At 33.6% G+C, this 25,947-nt stretch overlaps 2 protein-coding genes across 3 annotated transcripts; both read left to right on the top strand.

Moving 5' to 3' along the window:
• The first annotated feature begins 25 nt into the window (after positions 1–25).
• Positions 26–9,755, top strand: LOC131616008 (uncharacterized). 2 transcript variants are annotated; one of them, XM_058887219.1, is made up of 12 exons: positions 26–166; positions 329–488; positions 2,222–2,339; positions 2,750–2,846; positions 3,578–3,684; positions 4,339–4,461; positions 4,603–4,756; positions 5,723–5,783; positions 5,877–6,259; positions 6,931–8,554; positions 8,700–9,103; positions 9,204–9,755. In XM_058887219.1, the coding sequence occupies exons 2-11, from the start codon at positions 361–363 to the stop codon at positions 8,944–8,946; spliced, it is 3,042 nt and encodes a 1,013-aa protein (XP_058743202.1). In that variant the 5' UTR covers positions 26–166; positions 329–360; the 3' UTR covers positions 8,947–9,103; positions 9,204–9,755. The 2 variants fall into 2 exon arrangements, with proteins under 2 accessions (XP_058743202.1, XP_058743203.1); XM_058887220.1 differs by lacking the exon at positions 26–166 and having other exon boundaries at positions 460–488; positions 2,222–2,362.
• Positions 9,756–10,968: 1,213 nt separating this feature from the next.
• On the top strand, positions 10,969–14,640 carry LOC131616009 (plant UBX domain-containing protein 4-like). The gene is made up of 4 exons (XM_058887221.1): positions 10,969–11,513; positions 12,548–12,824; positions 13,898–13,993; positions 14,095–14,640. Exons 1-4 carry the CDS (start codon positions 11,044–11,046, stop codon positions 14,488–14,490), a joined length of 1,239 nt encoding a protein of 412 aa, XP_058743204.1. The 5' UTR covers positions 10,969–11,043; the 3' UTR covers positions 14,491–14,640.
• Positions 14,641–25,947: the final 11,307 nt, after the last annotated feature.

Below are 25,947 nucleotides of genomic sequence, written 5' to 3' on the forward strand. Positions count from 1 at the left end.
TTTATTAAATTTTTGTTACACTGAATTCACCCAAATGCCATGCAACTAGGAGCTTTCTGTTGAGTTGAGATCGCAAGAACAAACAAACTCTGCGTCTGTTAGATTCCATCCCGATTTCCAATTTCCAAATCATGAAGCTGAATTCAACACTCTCGCCACACATCAGGTTCTTTCATTCATCCACATTCTCACTCTCACCGTCGCTTCGATCTCGATGTTAATCACGTTGAATCTCATTGATCGATGCTAATTCCTTTATGGATTCCGAAATTGAGCTATCGGCAATCATTTTCTTGATTAATCACGTAATATTGTTTTGTTTTTGCAGAAAGTGTAGTGTTGTTTAATGTGTGGTGAAAAATGCAGCGTGCTGAGGTGACGGTGGAGGAACTGTTGTTGGAAAAAGCGATTAAGGATGAATGCCCATGGGAGAATCTTCCCAGGCGACTTCAACAAACGGTTCCTTCCAAGGAAGAATGGATCACAAGGTACCAAAAATAATCTCCCTCTCATATTTCATTGTTACATGCAACTGATGTCATTGCACAATTATCAACCCCGCTGACTTAACGGGACAATCTTATCCCATTTAATTACAACTAAGTAATTCAACGTGGTTATAAGTACTTTAATCATTAATTTAGCTTAAATAAGCTCTTCTTAACCTAGAAGAGCTTATTTACAATTTATTTCAACTTATTTTATAACAATAGTTGTGTAAGTGTTTTGTGGGAGCTTAGGAAAACATCTTATGACATGTTCATAAGCTGTTTTAACCTATTTCAAAAAGTTCGACATGATAGCTTATAAAATTAATTAAAAAATTCTATGAAAATGGTTTGCCACATTTTCTCTTTGTTAACGAAAACACTTATAGATAGGCGATTAAATAAGTAGTTTATCCAACATTGTACTTATGAAGTGCAAGATCCAGTGTTTTATTGTAAGATCTTACGTGCTTACGATGCCTGCGAGTGCTACGATCAATGAAAGACCGTTTTCGTTGCCGGTGGCAGGATCGAACTTTTTAAAGCAAGACCATAAAAAAAGGGTTGGACCTTTTTTTTTTGGGACTTGTATTACGATTTTCAAGTTTTGGTGTATTATGTATGAAATTGCCATTTTTTACTTTGGTATGATCTTACGCTTATGCTAACTATCCAAGTTTTACGATCTTTCACAAGCCGGCCGTTCCTACTTAAGATATCTAGCTTCACTACATTGCTTATGACCGTTGAAAGAGTTAAAATTTGTCACTTTGCTCTTTAGTTTTTTCCACTGAAAACAACATTATTTAGAGTCAATGATAAATTAAGAACTGCTGAGACCTAAGTAGTGGAGTGTTGTGCCCCTATAATTTAAAAACTTTGGAATCAAGAGAGCATTGCAGTTGCTTGTTGTGCATCTCTGCATTGTTACACCCATGCCCTTTTTGGGTAAGGTTTTTCATTATTGAAGTTCAAAGAAAGAATTTAGAGATAAATTATTGTACTTCTATAACTCTTATTATAATGCATCCTTTTCAAAGAAGAAGAACTTGCATTATCATACTGATTTCTACAATATTTACCCAAAGTTAAATCTTCCTACTTCTGCTACTACTACTACTTAATATCTGGTTTAGAAAGAAAATTCTTCATCATGAAACTATCAGGGAGATTAGTGAAGATTTTCATGAGCTCGATAGTTTGCTTTAGAAAGAAGCATATGTTTCAAGGGTATAATAGTATATAATAGTATAAATTTGCACAGGAACCAGGAAGCTTTTGATTTTCAATGGCTGTATGTAGTGTTTCTAACTAGAAAATACAACGGAAAAAAAAAGCCTTATCCCACTAAGTGGGATCAGCTACATGGATCAACTTTCGCCATAATTCGTAGTTGATCCATACCATAGAGATTTGACAAAGTTTTATGTTGATAGTCGAACGCAATTCTCTCCCTTTATTTGGGCTTGGGACTGGCTATATTTAGCAAAGCTAACATAGGCAGGATTGCCTTTAACTAGAAAATAAATATAATAAGCAGAAGTTCTGATTTTGAGAGCTGATTATCATATCTGGGTGTTTTTACTTCTTTTTATTAGGTTTCCGTAAGGTGGTACACTTCATTCATTTTAGGGCTCATGAGACAATTTCTTGAATTTCATGTCTTTTTTCATTGGTAAATTCATAATTTTGATACCACCTTCTCTATTGCTGGCGACGGGTATTTTATGCAGGATAATTGAATACTGCGTAAAGAAGAGACTTCAATGGAACAGTTGTTTCGCTCGTAAATTTTGTAAAGAAAGCGAGTATTATGAAAATATGATGCGGTACTTGCGGAAGAATCTAGCTGTATGTGCTTTTCAGAATGTCCGGTACTCTGTTTGATTCCTGAAATTTAAACTTCTATATCAAATATACAGATCTTTATATGCCTTTGTTCTTACAAAATCAGAAAGATATGATAGAATTTTGTGGAGGGATTTGAAATTTTTATTATGCTTCGAAAATCAAAATTGTGAATGTTGTAATTGTAATTGTAAGATATCTTGATTTCTTTAGCTCTAAGATCATTTTTGGTAACTAATTTGATCAAATTACCTTGTAGTTTTATTTTATAAGAGAGAAAAAAACTGTTATTTCTTGTACTTAGTATTTAAGAACTCCAGATATAACCAGTACTTTCCATATTTTAGCCAGTGCTCTCTGTTTTGCTTTTTCAGTTGTACATCTGAATTTAATATCCTTGGCGTCACTTGCAGATATTTCCTTATCATCTGGTGGGTTATGTTTGTCGTGTAATGAGACTATCACCTTTCAGATATTACCGTGATATGCTTTTTGAAGTAATGAAAAATGGTAACTATGTTACTTGCTTGTTGGAATTCCAACAGAGTTCACTCCATGCATGAAGATTGTGCCTAACTTTTGTTAAATATAGCATGAAATAGGGAATTTGAATTTAAAATTTACTAATAGAAAAGAAGTTAACATTAACATTGACATTATTTTGGAGGAATGCTTGCTAGTATAATAGAAGCTTGAGAAAAAGATATCTACTTCAATTGCAGTTGCTTGCTTGTTTGGCATCTCTGTAGTGTTACACTCGTGCCACTATGTTTTTTATTTAAATTATACCAGAAAGTATTCCTCCATCAATTCAAGTGAAAACTAAAAAACATAGAATGAAAGAAAAAAATATTCAAGAGAAAAATGTAAAAAATGGGGCATGTATAATTGATTTTGATGGATTATAGAAAATCTAGATTGAAAGAGGAAATTATTTAAATTATAGATATGATATACAAAATAGGCAACTTGAATTTAAAAGAAAAGAAATTAATATTAACATGTCATTTTTTAGGAGAATAGATTAAGAAAACAAGTCATTCTAAAAAGTACATGAATGAATGCACAAGATACTAAAATGTCACTTTGGTTTGATATGATCTTTCAATTCTTGTTACTACATAATTATATGTGCATGATTTATTGGACTTCATATTTCTTCATTGATTAACTTCATATCATACTAAATGTTTGTTCGAGTAGAAACTGGCCAATTTCCTGCTTGTTTTGATTATTTGCAGAACAACCTTATGACAGCATCCCAAATTTTAGCGCTGCAGATGCTTTAAGACTTACAGGAATCGGGAGAAATGAATTTATTGATATAATGAATAAGTGCAGATCTAAGGTACTGCACAGATTTTTCCTTTAGGTCAATGTTATCGACAGTGGACAATGGCGGCGGAAAGCCAAAAATCTGCCATATGGTGCTTCCATAAAACACCATGGCGCCGCCATCCTTCACAAATTGGCATGGCGATTGTCCAAAAATCTGCCCACACAATCTGCATGGCCGATATTTGATAATACTACTGTAGGTTTCACATAAAAGTAAACTTAATACTTGAATTGTATCTATGTTATTCTATGAATATTTACCTGTAGCAATCCTTGTTTCCATCTTACGTTCTAGGCTTCTATTCAATTGGTAAAAAGGAAAATTCAATGAATCTTTGTATAAGCTGACATGCCATTAAAGTCCATGTATAGAAGGGATCAGTTATGTTCAGGATCCTAGCAAGACAGACATATATGCTTGCATTATATATTCTCAATGACATTACTATAAAATAGGTGATTTCCTCATTTTTCTTCTTTTCCAACCATTATGCTCGGCAATTTGTGTTTATGAATTCAGCAATTTGCTGCCCCTTGTTCTGGATAATGATTTGGTTTTGCATAATATAGTCAACCCATCTCAAATATACCATTATGCTCAAAGTACGCTTACAACTTATATTATTCTTAACTCACCTGTCAATGTTCTTTTGGGAATATCCAGAAAATAATGTGGAAACTTAACAAGTCAATAGCAAAAGAGCTTTTGCCTACTCAACCTGTGGATTTTCCAGTTGAACCCTGGTGGGGAGTTTGTCTTGTGAACTTTACCTTGGAGGAATTTAAGGTGGGGTATGTCTTTCACCCTTATTAGATAGAGGAGGATTTACTAAATTAATGGTTCATTGGCAGTGAAAAATAACATTTAGAGAAATGCTAGCAATTGTCTTCTCTTACGTTGTTGTTTATTTCTTCTCATCTTTAATAGAAGCTATCAAATGAGGAAACGGCCGTAGTAGACAAAGTCTGTAATGAGGAAGCAAATTCATTTGTCATGTTTGATCCTGATATCGTAAGGGGTCTTTGCAGACGAGGACTGGTCTATTTCGAAGTTCCGATAAATCCTGATGACCGGTTTAAAGGTTTATTCTGCCTATGGTTTGTTCTATATATGTTAGCTTAATAAGTTTTACTTTCATAACTTCTATATCAAAAGTATAATTCCTGAGTTTTTGTCTGAAGCTTCATAATTTAAATAAGCAGGGTAGGATCAGTTGTGTTTTGATCTAAATTGAGGCAACTGACCAACTGGATTGACCATATTGGTTCCCCAAAATTGAAACCATACAGTTCTGCTTATGGAAGCATAACTGCACAATAACAAACATTTCTAAATTAGTTTCATTTATTTACAAGAATGCATTGACCTTAAATGATTGAAATATATCCAAAATAATTCAATAGCTACTTGAATACAGATAGTATATTTTATTTATTTAAGATTCAGTTAATGGGTGCAGGTACCTATTGGGTATAAAGAAAGACATGGAACTTGTTTCCTTTGCAGCTAGATCTTGTTCAGCCACTCTTGTCTCTCCTGTGAAATCTCAGCTGTTGAGTTAATCTGACGGCTAAGAGATCAACACTCTCAGGTTTCGGTTGTAGATTAATCCAATGACTGAGATTTGGCCGGAGTGAATGGAGTGAATCTATATAGTGTTGCCCATCAGATATTAATCCAAATTGGCCCTCTTCTACTAAGAACCTTCTTAAAATAATAACTATTAAATATATTTTTTACGGTGCACTTTCCATTATGTTGCAGTTCTTGTGAACGGAATTTATTTATTTTTCCCGATGTTGGTTAATTTATGATTTCCGTAGTTGATATCTTATGGACTCATAACTTGATATAATAAAAGTAGAATTACTGACCAAAGAATTTTTAAAAATTTAATATTCATGGTCTTATTCTGTTACAAAATCATAAGTGAATACATAAACATGAAAAGTAGTGAAAGATATAGACATATAACATGCAAAACATCATTTTCAAAAGCTGTGTCTCTTAAGTAATATCAATAATATTTGTATTTATGGTGTCTCAGTTTCCAGGCTTGAAGGCTTTGTTTCCAATAGGGAGCAGTCTTATGAAGATCCTATTGAAGAGTAAAGTAGTTGTTTCAGTTTGTGTTTACATCATTTTTCGTTCAAAGTATATATTTCCATATAGTTCGAGTAATTATTGATCTTTGCTTTCAGGCTGTTGTATGCAGTTTTTGTAGTCTCAAATGAAAATGCAACTGTTAGTGAGTTGGCAACAACCCTACAGGCTGAATTGTCACAGTTACTAGCTGCTGCTTCTTTTGTGTGTCGTTTGGGATGGGCTACAAAAATTATTGATCCCGAATCTATTATTGGAAACTCCGGTATAAATATATCTCCTAGAAGAAGTATATTCAGTGACGAAGATGCTTCTGTTGCTAGTCAGGGCTCTGAGAATATGTTTATTGACAATGACTCCACTCAGCAAGGAGATGTTTCAGCTTCAGGAAACTATGGTCCTCGTTCTGCCTTTACTCGCGTTGCTTTAATAGTTGATGCTAATATTACATCCTATCTTATGATGGGATCTGTTTCACCAGGTTTATATCTTTTGCTCCTGTCTTGAAGCTTATGTTCATGTAGTATAGTTTTCAGAATTATGTTTTTGAATTATTTTTGGTGCTGACATAGAAAGTTATGAGTAATCCATATTAAGGTTGCTCGTGGTCTATTATTAATTTGTACAAGTAAGCTACCATTATCAGTCACATCTCATGCAGATGTTTCTAGCTCTAAAATTTAATTCTGCCCTAGATAGTTTTTAGTGCAAGTTAATGTTTTCAAGCTTCTAAGTACCAACATTCAAGGTATCTTACAAGATATGATGGGACTGTCAGCTAGGGCATGTCTTGTAATATATAATGCAAGTATCTTACAAGAAAATTCAAGGTAGAAACTCAATTTTAATAACCATGTGTTGGGCTAATAAATCTATGTAGGTTTCTATTTTCCCCTACTTGTTTTTTTGGATATTCTAGTTGCTAAAGTAAAATGCAGATCTATTACCTCTGTTAGCTGAAATGGTAAAGAGATTGGTTTCTCTTGAACACTATCGCAGTGAAGTCTTTTGAATGGGAAAAAAATAGGCAGTAGGAGAGCTATTTCCCTTGTAGCGAGTCAACCCTGCTTGACTCGGTTCAATATTTTTCCTTTGATTGAGTTTGGTTTGCATCTTTGATCAAGATCATACTACTTTATTGAACTTTGTCAGGCCTGAAAACTCATGCCGTTACACTATACGAAGCGGGAAAATTGGGTCATGCCAGCATTGCTGATCTTTGCAAGGATCTTAGCACCCTGGAGGGTACAACATTTGAAGGAGAACTACAGGAATTTGCAAATCATGCGTATAGTCTGCGTTGTGTGTTAGAATGTCTGCATTCAGGTGGAATGCCTGCCGACCAAAAAGAAGAGGGAGATATAAATAAACTGGGTACAACTACCTCAGTCAATGATAAGTCAAGTTCTGTGATAGCTGAGCCTGAAACCTCTTTGGCTGACAGATCAAGAAACTCTAGTGATGGAGAAACTGTAATAAATACTGATGATTTAGAAAATTTTGAATCAGAGAAGAATGTAGTAGAGGCTTCTGTTCACTCAGAACTTTCTAGTAGTATGGATGATGGAGACCATTCTGTTACTTTGGAAGATGGCAGTAATCACATTCAGCAAGTCGATAAGTCAGACACAAATTTCCATAATAATGATATAGTAGTAGAAGTTGAAGGGTCAGATGTTGAAACAGAAATGCAACAGAAAAAGAAATATCGTGTAGACATTCTCCGGTCTGAAAGCCTGGCTTCTCTTGCACCAGCAACTCTTAACCGATTGTTTCTTCGTGACTACGATATACTTGTGTCCATAGTGCCTCTTTCCCATTCCTCAATTCTTCCTAGACCCACAGGTCCAGTTCATTTCGGTCCTCCCACATATTCTTCTATGAGTCCTTGGATGAAATTGGTTTTGTATTCAACTGCAGCTAGTGGGCCTCTGTCAGTTGTTCTAATGAAAGGACAGTGTATGCGCTTGCTTCCTGCTCCATTGGCTGGTTGTGAGAAAGCCCTTATATGGTCCTGGGACAGTACCACAGTAGGAGGGCTAGGAAGGAAATTTGAAGGAAAATTAATAAAGGGAAGTATACTCTTGCATTGTTTAAATTCACTTCTTAAACATTCTGCGGTATTGGTGCTGCCTCTCAGTAAGTACGATCTTAATAAATCTGGCAAAACAGCTACTTTGGATATCCCTTTACCGTTAAAGAACGCAGATGGGACTATTGCTTCAGTAGGAGAAGAGTTAGGACTTTGTGAAGAGGAAAATTCGAAGCTGAATTCTCTGTTGATGAATTTGTCCGACAAGATGGAACTGTGGACAGTTGGTTATATTCGAGTTTTGAGATTATTTATTGGAAAAGAATCAGATCAGTTATCTTCTGAAGTAAAGTACGAATGGGTTCCGTTGAGTTTGGAATTTGGGATGCCACTGTTTAGTCCAACCTTGTGCAGTAATATATGTAGAAGGATAATTTCATCGGAGATGCTCCAATCTGGCTCATTTTCAGAACACCATGATGCAATGCAAAACTTAAGGAAGAAGTTATATGACATTAGTGCTGAGTACCAATCAACAGGTTTCACCGGAAAGCTTCTTTACCAGAAACAGCAAGCAAAGGAGACTTTTGGGAAGCTTAAGAACCAAGCTAGTGGAAAGTTGAATCCACTTCTAGATCCTTCTTGTCCTATTTCATGGGCATCAAGTGTCCATCAGAGGTTAAAACTTGCTAATCGACAGCGCTGCCAAACTGAAGTGTTGAGCTTTGACGGCAGTGTTCTTAGGTTTGTTATCGAACTTCTATTAATTCAATATACTTGAAGATTCATTACATAAAATTCTATTAGCACTATATTAACAAAACATAAAACAGAAGGCTCATTGTTTTGATTTCCTTTTTAACTCAAGTCTGATGAATGGTGCATGCAGATCATACGAGTTAACTCCAGCCGATGTAGCTGCCACAGCAGATGTTAAAGAAGCAACTCAAGCGGATACAATGAAAACTGAAGCAGAAGAAAATGATAGTAAAGAAGCAATCCTTCCTGGTGTTAATCTTATTTTTGATGGTTCTAAGTTACTTCCATTTGATATAGGTGCTTGCCTCCAGGCTTGTCAACCTATTTGCCTAATAACTGAGGCAGCGTCTGTCTCAGCATCTGTAGCTATGAAATAGATCTGCAGTCATTATAGATTACTCCATTTCAAAACATGGATACAAGTGAATGACAATGCCAAAGATTTACTTGGCAATGTTGATGAAATTATTTGGTTCGTATGCATCTTCAAGGTGGATGGTTTATGCACATATGTGTGCTGAGGTTGGAAATAAGGTTTGATTCTTTTGACTGGTGTCCGTGTTCCTTACAAATTTGGTGACACCTATATGGATTGTATACACATTAATACTTAATCAATGTTCTACTTTTTCAGGTTTTTCCACATCAGGAATCCACATCAACTGATCTTTGAACAATGTATATATGACAGGAATTTTATTTGCTACTGTCACATACTTGCAACAAAGAGGACATCAAGTCACCAGTTGCAAATACATGAGGATAGTGTAGTCATTGGAATTCATTATTGGCCATGTGTAAGCACATAGTGCCCCAGGTTATTCATCAACTACAACACTTTGGTAACAGGAATCAGTTTTTTTAGACGAAATTCATTTGTTCATACATACATTTAGCCCAATGTGGGGAATGTCAACTGCATTCAAGAACTAAAATTGGAGAACATTATTTTTTATAGGCTAGAATGTGTTTTAACTATTGACTAGCCTCTTCCCTCTGCTAGGCTCGGCATAAAAATGTTCAAGCAATAGTCAACTAATTAGAGCATCACTTTAAAGCAATCCATTCAAGTTTTACTCTAAAGATAAACTCCATAGGAACTCAAATGGTTCCTACAACTTATCACATATTGTATATCTTAAAATGGATCTCATATTTTATCTAGAATATCTATATTTTAAATTTTTCGACGGGTGAGAAAACTAATTTTCTATAGTGGTAAAATCGGTTAATTGAAATAGTTAAAAGTCTTTATATTATATATTTTTGAATCTGTTGTGAAGAAAATTGTTAACCTAATATTTATAATTGAACAATATTCATACTATATTTTCTTATATTATTATGGAAAATTATTTTTCTTAAATAAGTAATTAATTTAAATATTTTTGTATTTTTTTAATCTACCTAATTAATACAACTCAAATCACTTCGTTATCTTTCAGTTCAGGTTGAACTTTATCTAAAAAATTTAAAAATTCAATCCAAATGAACCCATAAATTTTTAATCGGTTTAATTATCAGATTCTCTCAACAGCGAATCAAACTGGTCTATGATCATTACTAAGTGTTTGTAGTGCGCTTATTTTGAGATAAAATTTATCTGATTTAAAGATAAATTTATTTGTGATTCGTTTCGATTTTTATATTATTGATTTAGAAAATTCAATCTGATCTTCCTTAAATTTATTCTTAGTTTTGAATATCTAGATTATAATATATGGTTTTGTATTAAAATTATAAAAAAACATTATAAATCATTATAAATATAAATTCGATGTAATATGTACCATATATAACATATTAAAAATATTATAAATAAGAATAATTAATTATGATTGAAATAAATAAATAAATTTAATCAAATAAATAAATAATATTAAAGAAAATAAATTAACTATATATATATATATATATATATATATATATATAAATATTAAAATATAGAAATGTAATTTAGTTTGATTTTGAAAAATCAAACTAAAATCTAATACAATCTAAGAAATTTTCACAAAATAGCATTCGATTACAAGTCAACTATATTTGAATTTTTTTTTTGTGATTTTTTGTTTTTTATGATTGATTTGTTGTTTTTATTTATTCATTTAGATTTTAATATACTTAATGATACTTAGTTAATGTAGTATTAATTAACTTTTAACAATAATATCTCTTCATATTTCCTCACAACATCCTACTACTTATTTATATAAATAAATTGATAAAATTTGAAAACCAACAACGTTAATTAAAAAATATAATATTTTAAATTTTAAGAAATTAGACTTCCTTTAAAAACAAATATTTCTAAATTTATATTACCCTAATTAATGTGACGTGTGAATGGAGACTACTACTCTCCCCTGCATATATAAATAAAACACCTGTCCATGGTGGGCCTAATTTCCCGACGAAAACTCGCAACTGAGTGAGAGAGAGAGAGTATATACTATAAGGTTTGCTAACAAAGAAAAATGAAATCGAAAGGGAAGAGAAGTCGCAAAGATATGGAGAGTGAGAATCCCAATTCCGACGCTAACGCCGCCGCACTCATCAACTCATTCATCGAAATCACTTCCTCCACTCAACAAGAAGCTCTCTTCTTCCTCGAGAGTCACAATTTCGACCTAGACGCCGCCGTTTCGACGTTCTTAGACAACGACAATGCTGCCATTCCGAATATCCCTATAAACGACAATACTGGGAACACCGTTTCGCCTAATGAATCTCTTTCGCCTGATTTTCAACCTTCTGAATCTCCGTCTCGGTCGCAGTCGCCGCCGCCGACTCGTGTACTCCGATCTAGAAGGTCTCTTGGAAAGAAAGCGTCGGGAAGTCGGCAGAGTGGGATTCGGACTCTGAGAGATGTGAAAGGTGAGCAAGATTCGGGGTCTGGTTCGGAATCGGATGAGCCGCAGGAGTATTATGCTGGTGGTCAGAAGAGGTAACGATGACGATTTTCTTTTATCAGGATAGAGCATTGCGTAATTGGATTTCGTAATTGCGAAACTAGGGTTTAGGTTTTGTGAAATTGTGTTTCCATTTACGTCTTTGCCGTTGTTTGTGCGTTTATATCTAAATCTTAAGGTGTGTTTGGGGCGGGTTTGTTTTTCATTTCTATATTTAGCTAGCTATAAACTGTTTCTTAAATTGAATGAGCTAGTGACAATTTTTGTGATCATATAAAATATTGACCTAATCCTCATAAATCTTTATCCCAAACAAACCCTAATGTTTTCCCTTCTCATTGTAGTGTGTGTTTGGATTGATTTTGACATAATTGATTTTGACAGAATTGAGTTCTGTAGAATTGATATTAACATAATTGAGTTTGGCCGAGTTCATTTATATTTGGATACATTTATGTAAAACAGAGTTGAACAATAACTTTCAGAGTAAATATCACGTTTAAACTCAGAGAAGCTGCAAATTGTAGTTTCAAGTAGAATCAATTATGGTGGTAGAATCAATTCTACTTTAGAAGAACCAAACACCTCAAAATCACTCTTAAAATCACTCCAGAATCAATTCAACAAATCTAGAGTTGCTTTTGGCTCTTAAAAAAGCCAAACCTCACATGCTAGTAGAATATAGGTAGATTAGTTTGGTTAAACTTTTTTAAATCATATTCATTTATCAAACAAATGTTGAAATATAAGTTTAAATTAGTTATTGTATCTGTGTTAGTATAAGCTCTATTATTTAACATGGTTAGTGAGGCATTGTAAAAGTTATTTTAATTGACAGTTTCAATGAGTTAGAAGTTCATCCTAGAGCTTAGTTTCATTTGATATGATTGACAAGTTTCAATGAGTTCGAAGCTCATCATATAGCTTAGTTTCATTAGATATAATTAGCAAGTTTCAACGGGTTAGAAGCTCATCATATAGGTTAGTTATGTTTCAGTCGTTAGATATAATTGACAAGTTTCAATAAGCTAGAAGCAGTTTTAATGTACCATTGTTTTAATTGTTGCAGTGGTATGCTTGTCCAAGATCCTACTAGAGGTGGCCATACTGTGGATGATATTTTTGATCAGGCTAGACAAGTAGCTGTTGATCCTCCTACTGAAAATTCTTCAAGGTCAAGAAGTTTTACTGGAACAGCCAGATTGCTTTCCGGAGAGGCAGTGCCATCTGCTCCTCAGCCAGTAGAGTCAATTACACATGTGGTCACTTTTTGGAGGAATGGGTTTTCTGTCAACGATGGTCCTTTGCGGAGGTTGGAAGACCCGCAAAATGCATCATTCCTTGAGGTATCTTAACTTGTTATCAAATTTGTTATTAATTTTTTTATTCATATATTTTGTAAATTTTAACATTTGTCTTGACATCTTTTAAATTTATTGAAAACTATTGCTTGCTCTCATCATTTGCAACTTGTGGATGTTATTGACGTTGTTGCCAACTTCTAATAGGATAGGGTTTAGCTATAATCCCGACAACTAGGTTGAATAGAGAAGTTAGAGAATAATTGCTGATATGGCCAGTTAATTAACATAGCTATAAGGAAAGTGGAGGGAGGAGGACAAGTGTGAGGGGTATATTGTTTTTTAAGAAACCTTAAGCGGTTGGGAAGAGAGCAAATAGTCTCTTTGCTTAGGAACTGTGTTTTGGGGTTACAGTAGGGTTCTCTTTTGCAGCTTTTTTCTCTGTCAGTCAATAATACAATTTTTCTCTTGACTCGGGATTTTACCTGTTGAGTCGGATCTATGAGATCCTCTAAGAGCTAGTTTCTGGAGGTTCCAAGCTACACATGGTAACAGTCAGTTTGTGGGTATACTTCTGGACATAATAGGCCAATACGGATACCTAGCCCAACAAATTAACTATCTCATTATTTCTGCACCCAACCCCTGTTTTTGAGGGCACAAAAAAGAGTGCTCAAAACCAAAGGGAATTTTATTAAGTAAGCTGTACTTGCTAACTCAACACATGTGGAGCTGGAATTGGACAATCTTGTGAACACGCTATCAGCTGTAAAATCTTTCTTATAACTTCCAGAATAACTCCTTCATTGTGTAATTACTAATTTCAATCTTGAAAACAAGGTTGTTCTTTGAGTGGTAGTTAAAGATAGGACACTGGTTTTGGACCTAAGCTGCCCAAGAATGGTCGAGGGAATTGCTGATGTGACCAATTGGTTGGGAGAGAAGATATAAGAAAAGGAGAGCTCAAATAGAGAATCATTAGGTATCTTTTTTGTTGGAGCCTCTTACATTAGGTAGGGAGGGATAAACATCGCTCCCATGACGAGCTTTGGTATTGGGATTCTATCATTTTCTTGTTGGAAGTATTATAGGCTTCTCATTAATTTACCTCAATGCAGAGCATAAAGAAGTCTGAATGTCCCAAAGAGCTTGAACCAGCTGATCGGCAAACTGCTGTCCATCTCAACCTCACTAGGCGTGATGAAAACTACCCGGTATGTCTCTTGTTTTCTTTCATCAGCCTTGAGTTTGTGTTTTATTTCTATATTTCTATATTTTCTTTTTGACTTATATATTTTTGGCAACATATATCTAGGAACCGGTGAAGCCAAGGAATACTGCTTTTCGCGGGGTTGGAAGAACTTTAGGTGACAGTAGCTCCAGTGGTGAAGCTGCCAGTGAGCCTATTCAAACTGCTGCTAGTGCTTCCTCATTTACTGTTCCGATGCCAACAATGGGTCTAGTTGTAGATGAGTCCCAACCAGTGACATCAATCCAGCTAAGGTTAGCTGATGGTACAAGAATGGTTTCTCGCTTTAATCACCGCCATACAATCAGAGATGTTAGAGCTTTCATTGATGCATCAAGAACTGGTGGGGTAAGAAGTTACCAACTGCAGACAATGGGCTTTCCTCCCAAACAACTTACTGATTTGGACCAGACTATAGAGCAAGCTGGTATAGCCAATTCAGTTGTTATCCAAAAGTTATAGGTTGTTTTTCCAATTTTATTTCAAACCATATCGAAATTATTATGTTAATGCATAAACATTGATTGAACTAGTTTTGTGAATTTCACAAAATGTACTTTGTTGGTATACTCCATACTTAATTGAGGTATTTTACTTGGAAGGTCACAATCATACATTATTATGTTTTATTATTATCTGCTTAGTAGATGCTTTCATGTTCCCTCCACATTTCAGTATTGAACTGTGTTCTCATAGTTTCCAGCTTTTTCTTCTAGATTAGGATTTAATAACATGCAAACTTAATGAAGTAGAACAACAAGTCAACAAAATGGTCTATTATCTTTGTACACATTTTAATTGAAATCAGAATATTCTACTTAATTGTTAGGCTAAATTGTAGAGTCTCTTAACTTAATTAAAAATTGTAAACTAATTTTTGTTTTAAAAAATAGTGTCTAATTGGTCCTCATGTTTAAAAACATCAATATTGGACCTAACCTAATTTTTATGTTGATAACAAGTTTTACTTAATTATTCAAAAGGGTAACTTGTATCTTTAATTTACGAAGACAATTTTTAAACTGCACCATTGTGATCTTTACAATATCTAACTCATCAGTTTTAACACAATTTATTCTAGTTTTTATCTAAGATTGTGTCTTCCTTATCATCAAATTAGTCTAATTGCAATGTTTGTGGTGAAACAGTGTTTGAAATAGAGTCTAATTGCGGTGCCTATGACCTCCTCCTTGTTATGCAAATTACATTATGTGCACAAATTGGCATCGTAAGTGGATTGAGAATGAAAGATTAGTCAGCAGTATAAATGTTTCAGATGATAAATGAATAATTGAAAGAAAAAAAAAAGGTCATGTTTACCACTTTAAATTATAGACTTTGACATAGTTTTATTAACTTCCTAAATTTTGCTAAAATATCAACCATACTTTCTGTAATATTTCAAAATCACTAACCTCCCCGAAAGTTAGAGACTGTAAACTTTAAACTTTAATTGGTCAATGCGTTCAAGAATTTAGGACACTAAAGACATAGTAAAATGCTCACACAATGGTTGACATAGCAAAATGCTCACACAATGGTTGATGTCAGGGTTTTTTTTTTTTTAATGTAGTTCAATCATTTAGTAATTACCTTTTGAAAGTAAACACATAAATTGTTATGAAACATTTATTTAGAGAATTGCTCGTTAGACCTTATATATAATCCTTGAAACTTTAATATTGTCTTTCATGCGTCTGGAGAAGTATTTTCGGATACATCCAAATCACAACTAAAATTCGTTATTTTGAGATCCATCACATTTTTAACAAAATGTGGTTTGAAGATGCATTTCTGTATGTGATTTGATGTAATCGGAGGTACATCTTTGAAAGCTTTTGAAAGCGTGGTAAATATAAAGGGAAAATTATTTTAGAGATGCATTTCCGAAATCCTCTCTGAATCATTTCAGAGTTGCATCATTGTCCAAACATTCAATTTTTTTTTTATGCCAACTTATATTGAATTATATTATTGTGCATCATTGTCCAAACATTCAAATTTTTTTATGCCAACTTATATTGAATTATATTATGGTAAAATCAAAGTAAAATTCAATTATATTAAAGTTAAAGGAGGGTAAAATTCATACATAAATAGAAAAGGTCAACATAATTCATATAGGATAGTGAGTGACATCCTATAGAACCATGACAAGTAGACCTCAACACATGCCCAATGTACATGAGCTGGCTTCCGACGATACTCTTCTGGTATCAGGAGACTCTTGAAATCATCCAGTATCGTCCGTAGGTCTCTGCGGGAGACGGTGGGAGGAGCAGACTCGTGGAGAGGTCTCGGAATAATCTGCAAGTAGCCAAACTAGTGTGTCGCTCACTCAAGGAGATAGGGATAGATAAGAGATGACCTACATCCCAGCTAACCAGAGTATAAAATGACATCAAACTGACGTGTCTAGAGGTGACCCTGATATGGACAGAAGCAAACATCATCTGGTACCATACGTTCAAGAGAGACTCTGAATGGCTCGACCGCACCATTCATCCTATATAAACAAAAGCAGTTGCATTGGACCAGTTCCCTGCGTATTTAGGCGAAGCTTCAAACCCGGTGATGCGAGGGAAGTGGGAGATGATACATCCCAGAAAATTAATAACAAGAAATTAGTATAAGTATGAATAACAAGTATAACAAATCAATTATGAGTATAGGTAGGCCAAACACGTTGCCTCCTAATTGTACTCATGAATCACACTCGGGTCTGTGAAGTACTTGAGAATAATCACATCGAGATATATGTTGCACTTTTGTCCATAAACATGAACGTGCCAATGAAGAACAAGAGGTAACACCTCAATGGCATACTGGTATTACTTAACATGCTCAACATCACAATCGGCATATGTAACCCCTTCACATGATCATTTATAAAGCTTTTCCAAAAATCTAAACCGTGCATGATCACCTCTAGTGCGAGTTGCCTCCTCTAACGTCTTACCAGGGTCATCCCCTAATATGGTGATCATCAGATCGATCCCTTCCTCTCGCTCGATCCTCCTGTGGTTCAGTAATCTCCACATGATGGAAAGTTGTAGTAGGCATGAGACGTCATCCTAAGTGATTGTCATCTTGCCTATAAGTAGGTGGAAACTTAATGTCTCTGAGTGCCACGTCTCTGCAAAATTCGCCTGCATTACATGATTTATGATCACGTATGTAGATGAACATAAATCGGCAATACCAAAATAACATATAACATCACCGAACCAACGATCAGCTGGTTGTGGCAACAACAATATCTTCTTGTCATGGTTAATTGATTTCAAACAATCACACTCCTGTAAAAATAAAACATAAGCATCAATATAATTTAATTAGTTGAGATATATGTATATGTATTGCAAAAGAAAAGAAATATACCTCTTTATTCCATATATGTCTAGCACCATGATCTACATAATTATAAAGTAAGGAAGTTTCATATGGCCCTCTTCGATAACTCTTTAATGGAGAATCCTGGACGAATTCCTCCTGGACTTTAGGGTAAACATGGGCCTCAGGATCCTCAGGATCTGTTACATCATATGTCTGAGATGTTTGGGAGAGTTGGCTAATAGAACCATACATTTGGGGTTGCAAAGTAGATGCAACATCAAACGAGTTATCAGTAACTCGTGGCCTCGTGGTCCTCGCAACGGCCCTTTCACGTCGTACTGATACGGTTTGGGGCATACGCCCGACCCTATTCTAACCTCTGTTGCTGTCATCCATTGCACTTACGTTATACAACACCCAAATCTTTTCTGTGTACAATCCTCAAATGCATTTTCAAAACAAGTTCATAACATATTTGAAGATGCATCTTCGAACAAAACTTCGATGGTCTCCATGGAAGCAACTCATTTTATGCCCTAACCGTTCCAAAAAAATCATTGCATGTTGTTCGAACCTACCTAGTTTGTTTACATTACTACCTAAAGTGCCTAAAATAGCTAATGTATCTTAAAAAACTAACTACATAACACTCCTGTAAAAATAAAACATAAGCATCAATATAATTTAATTAGTTTAATTAGTTGAGATATATGTATTGCAAAAGAAAAGAAATATACCTCTTTATTCCATATATGTCTAGTAGCATGATCTACATAATTATAAAGTAAGGAAGTTTCATATGGCCCTCTTCGATAACTCTCTAATGGAGAATCCTAGACGAATTCCTCCTGGAATTTAGGGTCAACATGGGCCTCAGGATCCTCAGCTTCTGTTACATCATATGTCTGAGATGTTTGGGAGAGTTGGATAAGAGAACCATACATTTGGGGTTGCAAAGTAGATGCAACATCAAACGAGTTATTAGTAACTCGTGGCCTCGTGGTCCTCGCAACGGCCCTTTCACGTCGTACTGATACGGTTTAGGGCATACGCCTGACCCTATTCTAACCTTTGTTGCTGTCATCCATTGCACTTACGTTATAAACAACATGTCCGAGGAAATTTACAAATCACACAACAACACCCAAATCTTTTCTGTGTACAATCCTCAAATGCATTTTCAAAAAAGTTCATAACATATTTGAAGATGCATCTTCGAACAAAACTTCGATGGTCTCCATGGAAGCAACTCATTTTATGCCCTAACCGTTCCAAAAAAATTATTGCATGTTGTTCGAACCTACCTAGTTTGTTTACATTACTACCTAAAGTGCCTAAAATAGCTAATGTATCTTAAAAAACTAACTACAAATCAAAACACAAAGAAAATAAAATTTGAAAAACTTTCCAACATGAAATTGGTTGATGAGAAGGAGATGTTTCAATGTCATGAGATGATGGATGGAAGGAGAAAGAGCTACACTGATGCTTCAATGCAATGAAAAGGTGCTTCAATTGTTGGGAGATGGAGAGCTCAAATATGTTTTTTTGAGAACTTTTTAAAAAAAAGAAAAAGGGGAAAGAGGGAAGGGTTATGGCATAAAATATGTACGAAATGCGTTTGGAGATGCATCTTCGGACCACCAACACATTTTTTGAGTAAATGGTGTTTACAAATTTGCATCTTTGGACGCATCTTTCTACAAATCAAAATTGTTGTCTCTGGAAAACTTCTCAATACCAAATCTTATTTTTTTACTCAGGTGTTTCCAAATCTCTTCAACTCTCCATATATAAATCACACTACCTTGAAATCTGTAGAAGTGTTTCCTAATCTCCTTAGAATCCTCAAAAGATCAGTCAAATTTCAAAAATACACTTTAAGAAATTTCTAACTTTGTCTCTCTAACTAGAATTATCACATTTTTCCTCCATTTTCTTCTCTTATCTTCTAAAAATGATATAAAATCATATTTATAATATCTTAAACCCTAATAGATCAGATATCAAAAACAGACCCAAAATACAATCATTATTGAACTGTTCTGTGAACCAAATCGACCTACCCGAGACTCGTCTAGACCGCCACTCAATTGTCGGCGATCCACTATGCCTGATGTCTGTCCCATCATTGTCCCTTGTTAGAGTTCTGTCACCGCCTCTCGACCGTCGACGATCCATTGTGCCTGATGTCGGTCCCACCACTGTCCCTCGTGTGAGTTTTGTCACCGCCATCGGCTGGACTCATGTTGTCACTTTTCCACTGATGATCATGTCACCATCGCGACTTTGCCTCCGTTCCACCGAACTCCGATCATCTTCTTTGTCAAACCATCGCCCTTTGGTTATGACGCCAACAACCTCCATCGTCGAACTTCCAGACAAATAACTGAATTGTCGCCACCGACAACAATTGTCGATATTTTCAAATCTTAAAGATATTTTTCTATTCATCACTTAAAGTTTTAAAAAATATTTCTACCATAAAAATAAAGAAATAAAAAAATGCCCATGATAAAAAAAACCTACAATTCTAACATTTATTATTATTTCCAGAATAATTTCGACCAACTATCTTTTTAATCGTTCAACTAATTATAACAATTAACAGAATATAAAATAAACACTTATCAACATGTATTCATGGAAATAAATTTATTATATTATCCAATATAACTATTAAATTAAGTCGTATAAACGATCATAATAAAATTGTAAACTTTTTACTACTAGTCTACAACCTTTTAAACATAGGAGTTATGGTTCAATTTCAAAGTCTTATCAATTGACAGCTATACTTATTAAAAATAAGAATCTCTCGTGCAACATACATAAAAAATATTCAAATAAATATTTCCTATCATGATAACATAACATAACACTGGGTGGTTTCTTGTAAAAGAAAAAAGCAACACAAAGCGTCAAATGGTCAATGATTCGTGTAGGGTACGGCTTACAAACGCAATAGTAAGAATTTGAAAGGAAGTGTCCCACAAAGAGGGCAACATCTATGTAATATTGAGCTTCTTTTGCTCTCTTTATCTCTTACTACAACCCACTTTTCCACTATTTGATTAGATTTTGACACGACCCCTTCTGACATAGGGTATGTCTCTTTGCATGGATTCCAATTTACAAAACGCTGTCGTGTTGCTTTCATCACCAAACCATCAATAACACAATTACTTCACTCTAATTTTTAAGCTTACCATTATTTAAACCATGCTAACAAATATCTTAAAATGTATTTTGGTATAGAAATAAATAAAAGCAAAAGTAAGTGATAAAGATCTCATGTCACTGAGAGAACATCACATGGGAGATAGGTGTTGATGGACGGTTGATGTTTGATTCCTTTCAATCACAACCAACGCAAAGACTAATGCCATTACAAAACTAAGAACATATAATTGAATGCCAACAACACAACAAAGTGGGACAATTTTAAGCCACTATGTTTTGCTATATGCTTCCTATCGAAAATGCCTACAAAAGTGTAGTGTTATACTAAATGACTAATAGGTGTAATTATGTAGTTCACTAAAAAATACTATTGGAATAGCATATAAGAAAACTTTATATATCTTGAATAAATGTTTACCTAATTAGAAGAAATAAAAAATTTAAACTAAATAAAAGTGTTTTTAGATGATTATTACTTTTCCCAAAATATAATATTAAGAGGATGACATGAACATGAGAGATACTCTAATGTTATAATATTATTAAAATTAGATCCGAAGAGATTTAATTAAGACACCATATATCACCAACATACCTATTTTATATATATATATATATATATATATATATATATATATATATATATATATATATATATATATATATATATATATATATATATATATATATATATGGTATAAGAAAATGTTTTAACATAATTAATGTTGTTAAAAACAAGAAAATATTTTCAAGGAATTAATGTTGTAAAAAATTATTTAATCAATTTGTTATTTTTAAAAATTAGATTGTAAATAAAATGCAAAGTTTGTGGAAGATGTATTCGGATGCAGGTTATAGAACCAAGCATAAGAATAAATTCAGCAAGGATGTAAGTCATAGAACCAAGCATCACCTTGAGGTGGTGTATTCAGATGTATGTGGGCTAATGCAAGTTGATTCGTATGGTGGCAACATGTATTTTGTCACTTTTATCGATGATTTGAGTATAAAGCTACATATGTACCTAATTAAGAGAAAGGATGAGGTATTTGAAGTGTTTAAGAAGTTTAAGTCCATGGTTGAGCGGCGAAGCGGTCATAAGCTCAAAACTCCCAAAATGGATGGTGGAGATGAATATGTCTCAAATGATTTTGGGAAGTATTATGATAAAAAGGGATAATGCATCAGGTTCTACCACCCTATACACCGCAGCAAAACGGTGTTGTTGAGAGGAAAAATTGATCGATCATGAACATAATGAGAAGCATGTTAAAAGGGAAAATTTGCCGAAAGAGCTATGGGGAGAAGCCATTTCCACAACTACCTATTTGTTGAATAGGTGTCTTACAAAGAAGCACGAGAAACTAACTCCAGAAGAGGTATGGTCTGGATTTAAAACGAATCTAAACCATTTGAGATATTTTAGTTCGGTAGCATATCAACATGTTTCGGGTCAACATAGAAAGAAGTTGGATGACAAGGATGAGATGATGTTGCTTGTTGGTTATCATCCTATTGGAGGTTATAAGTTGTTTAATGTTAAAAACAGGAGGATCGTGATCATCTGAGATGTCGTTGTCGATGGACTGAAGTGCATCAAACTGCTTGGAAATTTCTGTCAGCGACATATAATCAATTACCAAAGTGATTTTTTTGGATGACCAACTAGGCAAAGAGGTATGCCTCAAAGACTTAGAGATTATGAGAGAATCCATGATAACGAGATCAATGATGATGGTGATTTCGTCCACTTTGCGCTTATGTCCGTATCCGAGCCCGTTAAAACGGAAGAGGTATTGAGTGATCCATAATGAGTTTGTGCAATGAAAGAAGAGTTGGAATCTAGAGAAAAATTGTACTGGAAGTTAGTCAATTTACCGGAAAGAAAGAAGCCAATTAATGTAAGATGGGTCTATAAAGTGAAGGTAAATCCCAAATGTAAAATAATCAAGAATAAGACTCGATTAGTTGCAAAGGGATTCTCGCAAAGAAAATGTATAGAATTTGATGAGGCATTTTCTTTGGTTGCTAGGATTGAGACCATTATACTAGTTGTTGGCATTATTAATAGTAACTATTGGTCTATCTATCAAATGGATGTGAAACCTGCATTTCTTAACGGTCCCCTAGAGAAAGAGGTATATGTAGAACAACCCCTTGGCTTTATTGTGAAGAATCAAGAGGGAAGGGTCTACAAGTTGAGAAAAGCGCTATATGGTATGAAGTAAGCTCTGAGGGCTTGGAACAAACAGATAGATGGTTTCCTAGTTGATATTGGTTTAAGAAATGTGTGTCCGAATATGGATTTTATGTGAAGTCAGATACAAGTGAATGTGTGATTATACTTTGTCTATGTGTGGATGATTTGTTAATAACAGAAAGCAAGGAATTGAGTATTTTTAAGTTCAAGAGTGAGCTTATGAAAGAATTTGAAATGAGTGACCTTGGCAATATGACATACTTCCTTGGCATAGAGTTTTATTAGTCAAAAATGAGATTGCTCCTGCATAAAAAAATATATGCACTTGAAATATTAAAGAAGTATGATATGGAGCATTGTAATGTTGCCATAACACCGGCTAAAGCAAGGTTGCAGTTGTCCAAAAGTGAGGATGAGCAGGATGTAGATCATATTCAACACAGGAGATTGATTGGATTGTTACGTTACTTGTGCAATACGCGGCCAGATTTGACGTTTAGTGTTGGTGTTGCGAGTAAATTCATGGAGAGACCGAAGATGTCTCACTTGCCACCAGTCAAAAGAATCCTAGTTATGCTCAGAAAGCGGTAGAGAAACGAGGATGGTACCGGGGTTCTCTGCAGGATGTATGTAGTAAAGGCTGAATTGGTCAAGTGTAGGATTAGTTTTGGGTTATGTGTTTGTTTTGGGTGTGGTGAGATCATCTTCTACGTGATCCACCATTGTTGTAAGATGTGATGAAGTTCGAATGAATGAAGAAGAAAGATGAAGATTCTTTCAGGTTTTACACAACCGATACCCTATAGGAACTCATGGAAGATTGATAATGTGTATTCATTGATATTCAACTTAACTTGTACAAGGCAATAGAGAACCCTTTATTTACTTGCATGATAAGTAACAGAAAATAACAAACTAACCTAATAATGTGGGGCATGTAAAATAACATAAAGTTAATGTAAAATAAGTAAGTAATAATTATTTAACAACATTGAAACTTCAATCTCAACAACAACAACAATAAAACTTCAATATTAAAAGCATACATCAATAACTACAACTAACATAAATAATTTATAATTATATATGAATTTCACAAATAATAACACTTACTTTAGTGATTTTTAATTTTCTGTCTTTTATTTTTAAAATCATACAACATATGGTATTCTTTTACACCTCATCATGTTGGAAAAATTAAATATTAGTAAGAAGAATAGAAATGTAAAATGATTAAATATATATTACTAAGACATATAAAATATTTACTTACTATTTTTCCCATAACCCTTCTTGATGATCATGCTGAATAACATGCACATCATCTGAATCATTTTTTTTAGACGAGAGGCGTACTTGTGTTGCGAAAGAAAAAGTCTCAAATTTAAATCTTGATTTCATCCTTATCAAGAATACTTGTAGAACAATTGACTATCTAGTGTTACAAGGATCAATGACATAAAAAAAATATTTTCCTTGGGATGCCATGATGAATGGTTTGTTCAATAAGCCGTCTTTCAAAGATCAACCCATGTGAATCCTAAATCATCTGTTTCTACACCCATGTCAATTCACTTGCACTTAAATAAAGACACTTTAAAAGTAACACAATCAATCTCCAAAATCTCCTTAATTACCCCAAAGTACGCTCTAAATTCCTATACAAGATAGTTATCCTTGAAACTAGAAAAGCATATGAATTCAGCTTTAACCATAATCCCACCATTTTGCATGACACAACGATAATCCTTTGATTTTATATAGAATAAAAATTTAATAATATTATATGAACTCCAAATCATTACATTAAACTTAAACATATATGACATCTATTTAATTATCTCAGATGCATTACTATATTAGAAACTCTTTCACTAATTTTATGAAAGTTTTGTTGTACTATATCAACATCAATTTTTCTCTTCCTTTGTTCCCACCTCTCTTGCATATTCTTAGTTGCCCAAATTTTACTTTGTAAGATTTCAACGAGTAGCTTACCTATATTGTAAAGTTAGGATTTTAAAATAAAAGTTAGAAATTTTTTCGCCAATTAAAAATTTGAAATATACTTTGATGTAATTGTAATTTAGTTATGAAGATGTGATTGTAACCTAGTTTAAAAAAAATAAAATCGTAACCTTATATTTTATACTAGGCCTAATGATTAATTTTTTAATCAAGATTTTAGTTTTTAAAATTAAATATAATTTACTTGAGTAAAGTTTATTTATTTATTTTTTAAAACATAAAATAAATATATACGATTTTTTTTATATGTTTAAACTTATCTTATGTTTTAAAGGAACAAGTTAAAGTTTGTTTCAAAAGAAGTAAACTATTATATTATTTTATTATATTATGCACCTAGAATTTTTATAAGTTAATTAATGTTTTTCTAGTCATAATTAAATATTAGAGATAGTAAAACGGGTTCGACCCGTCGACAGTCTATTTTTCTGTATATTTTTATAGGATGAGTTAAGATTTTAGACCATACTCTCTAATATATCCGCTCAGTCCTACCTCATTTATTTTTTTTGCAAGCACAAGTAATAACATAAAATTTGATAATTTTTAGGCTTAAAAAATATAATTTCCTCATGCCGGCCCTGCCATCATATTTTTACGTGACGAATCAAAAATTTAAATCTACACTCTTAACATGTCTGCTTCGTCCCATTTTTGTGGAAGGACTTAAACAGGACGAACATGTCCGTTTGTCACCCCTAATAATAATTAGATTAAGTGCAACATAAATAAAAATTAAAAAAAAAATCCCGAAATATCAACTTATAGAGACATATTCAAAGATAATTTTAAAATATTTTAAGAGCTTCTCAACTAAGACTGAAATTTTTACATTCTTTCAAACTAAATTGTATAAAATCATATTTAATATCAAATATGTTAATAGACGGAAGTAGAGAAAGCTGACCATTCATACTTTTTAAATTATTAACTTGTGAGCTTTTTTTGTTGTTGTTGATTATAACACTGGAATACGTTCACTTTCTATTTTGTATTTTTGAAAGTTTTTTTGAGCGATATGTATGTAGCAGTTTGATGTCTCATATTTTATGTCTCATCCTTCTTATGTTTTCCTTTTTATTTAATTTGACTTTATGAAATTATTTTGATGTTTAAATAATCCATTTATATTTAAAAGAAAAATGATTTATGAAGATATATAAATTTATAGT

This window comes from Vicia villosa, linkage group LG7, assembly GCF_029867415.1.
Source record: "Vicia villosa cultivar HV-30 ecotype Madison, WI linkage group LG7, Vvil1.0, whole genome shotgun sequence".
In the NCBI taxonomy this organism is placed as follows: Eukaryota; Viridiplantae; Streptophyta; class Magnoliopsida; order Fabales; family Fabaceae; genus Vicia; species Vicia villosa.

What these genes read in the sequence shown, in the direction of transcription:
- LOC131616008 (XM_058887219.1), top strand. Translation starts at nt 361, where the DNA reads ATGCAGCGTGCTGAGGTGACGGTGGAGGAACTGTTGTTGGAAAAAGCG. An exon ending in TTTTGAAGTAATGAAAAATG is followed by an intron (nt 2,847 to 3,577) that starts GTAACTATGTTA and finishes GATTATTTGCAG; the next exon opens with AACAACCTTATGACAGCATC. An exon ending in TGAATAAGTGCAGATCTAAG is followed by an intron (nt 3,685 to 4,338) that starts GTACTGCACAGA and finishes GGGAATATCCAG; the next exon opens with AAAATAATGTGGAAACTTAA.
- LOC131616009 (XM_058887221.1), top strand. Translation starts at nt 11,044, where the DNA reads ATGAAATCGAAAGGGAAGAGAAGTCGCAAAGATATGGAGAGTGAGAAT. An exon ending in AAAATGCATCATTCCTTGAG is followed by an intron (nt 12,825 to 13,897) that starts GTATCTTAACTT and finishes ACCTCAATGCAG; the next exon opens with AGCATAAAGAAGTCTGAATG. An exon ending in GGCGTGATGAAAACTACCCG is followed by an intron (nt 13,994 to 14,094) that starts GTATGTCTCTTG and finishes ACATATATCTAG; the next exon opens with GAACCGGTGAAGCCAAGGAA.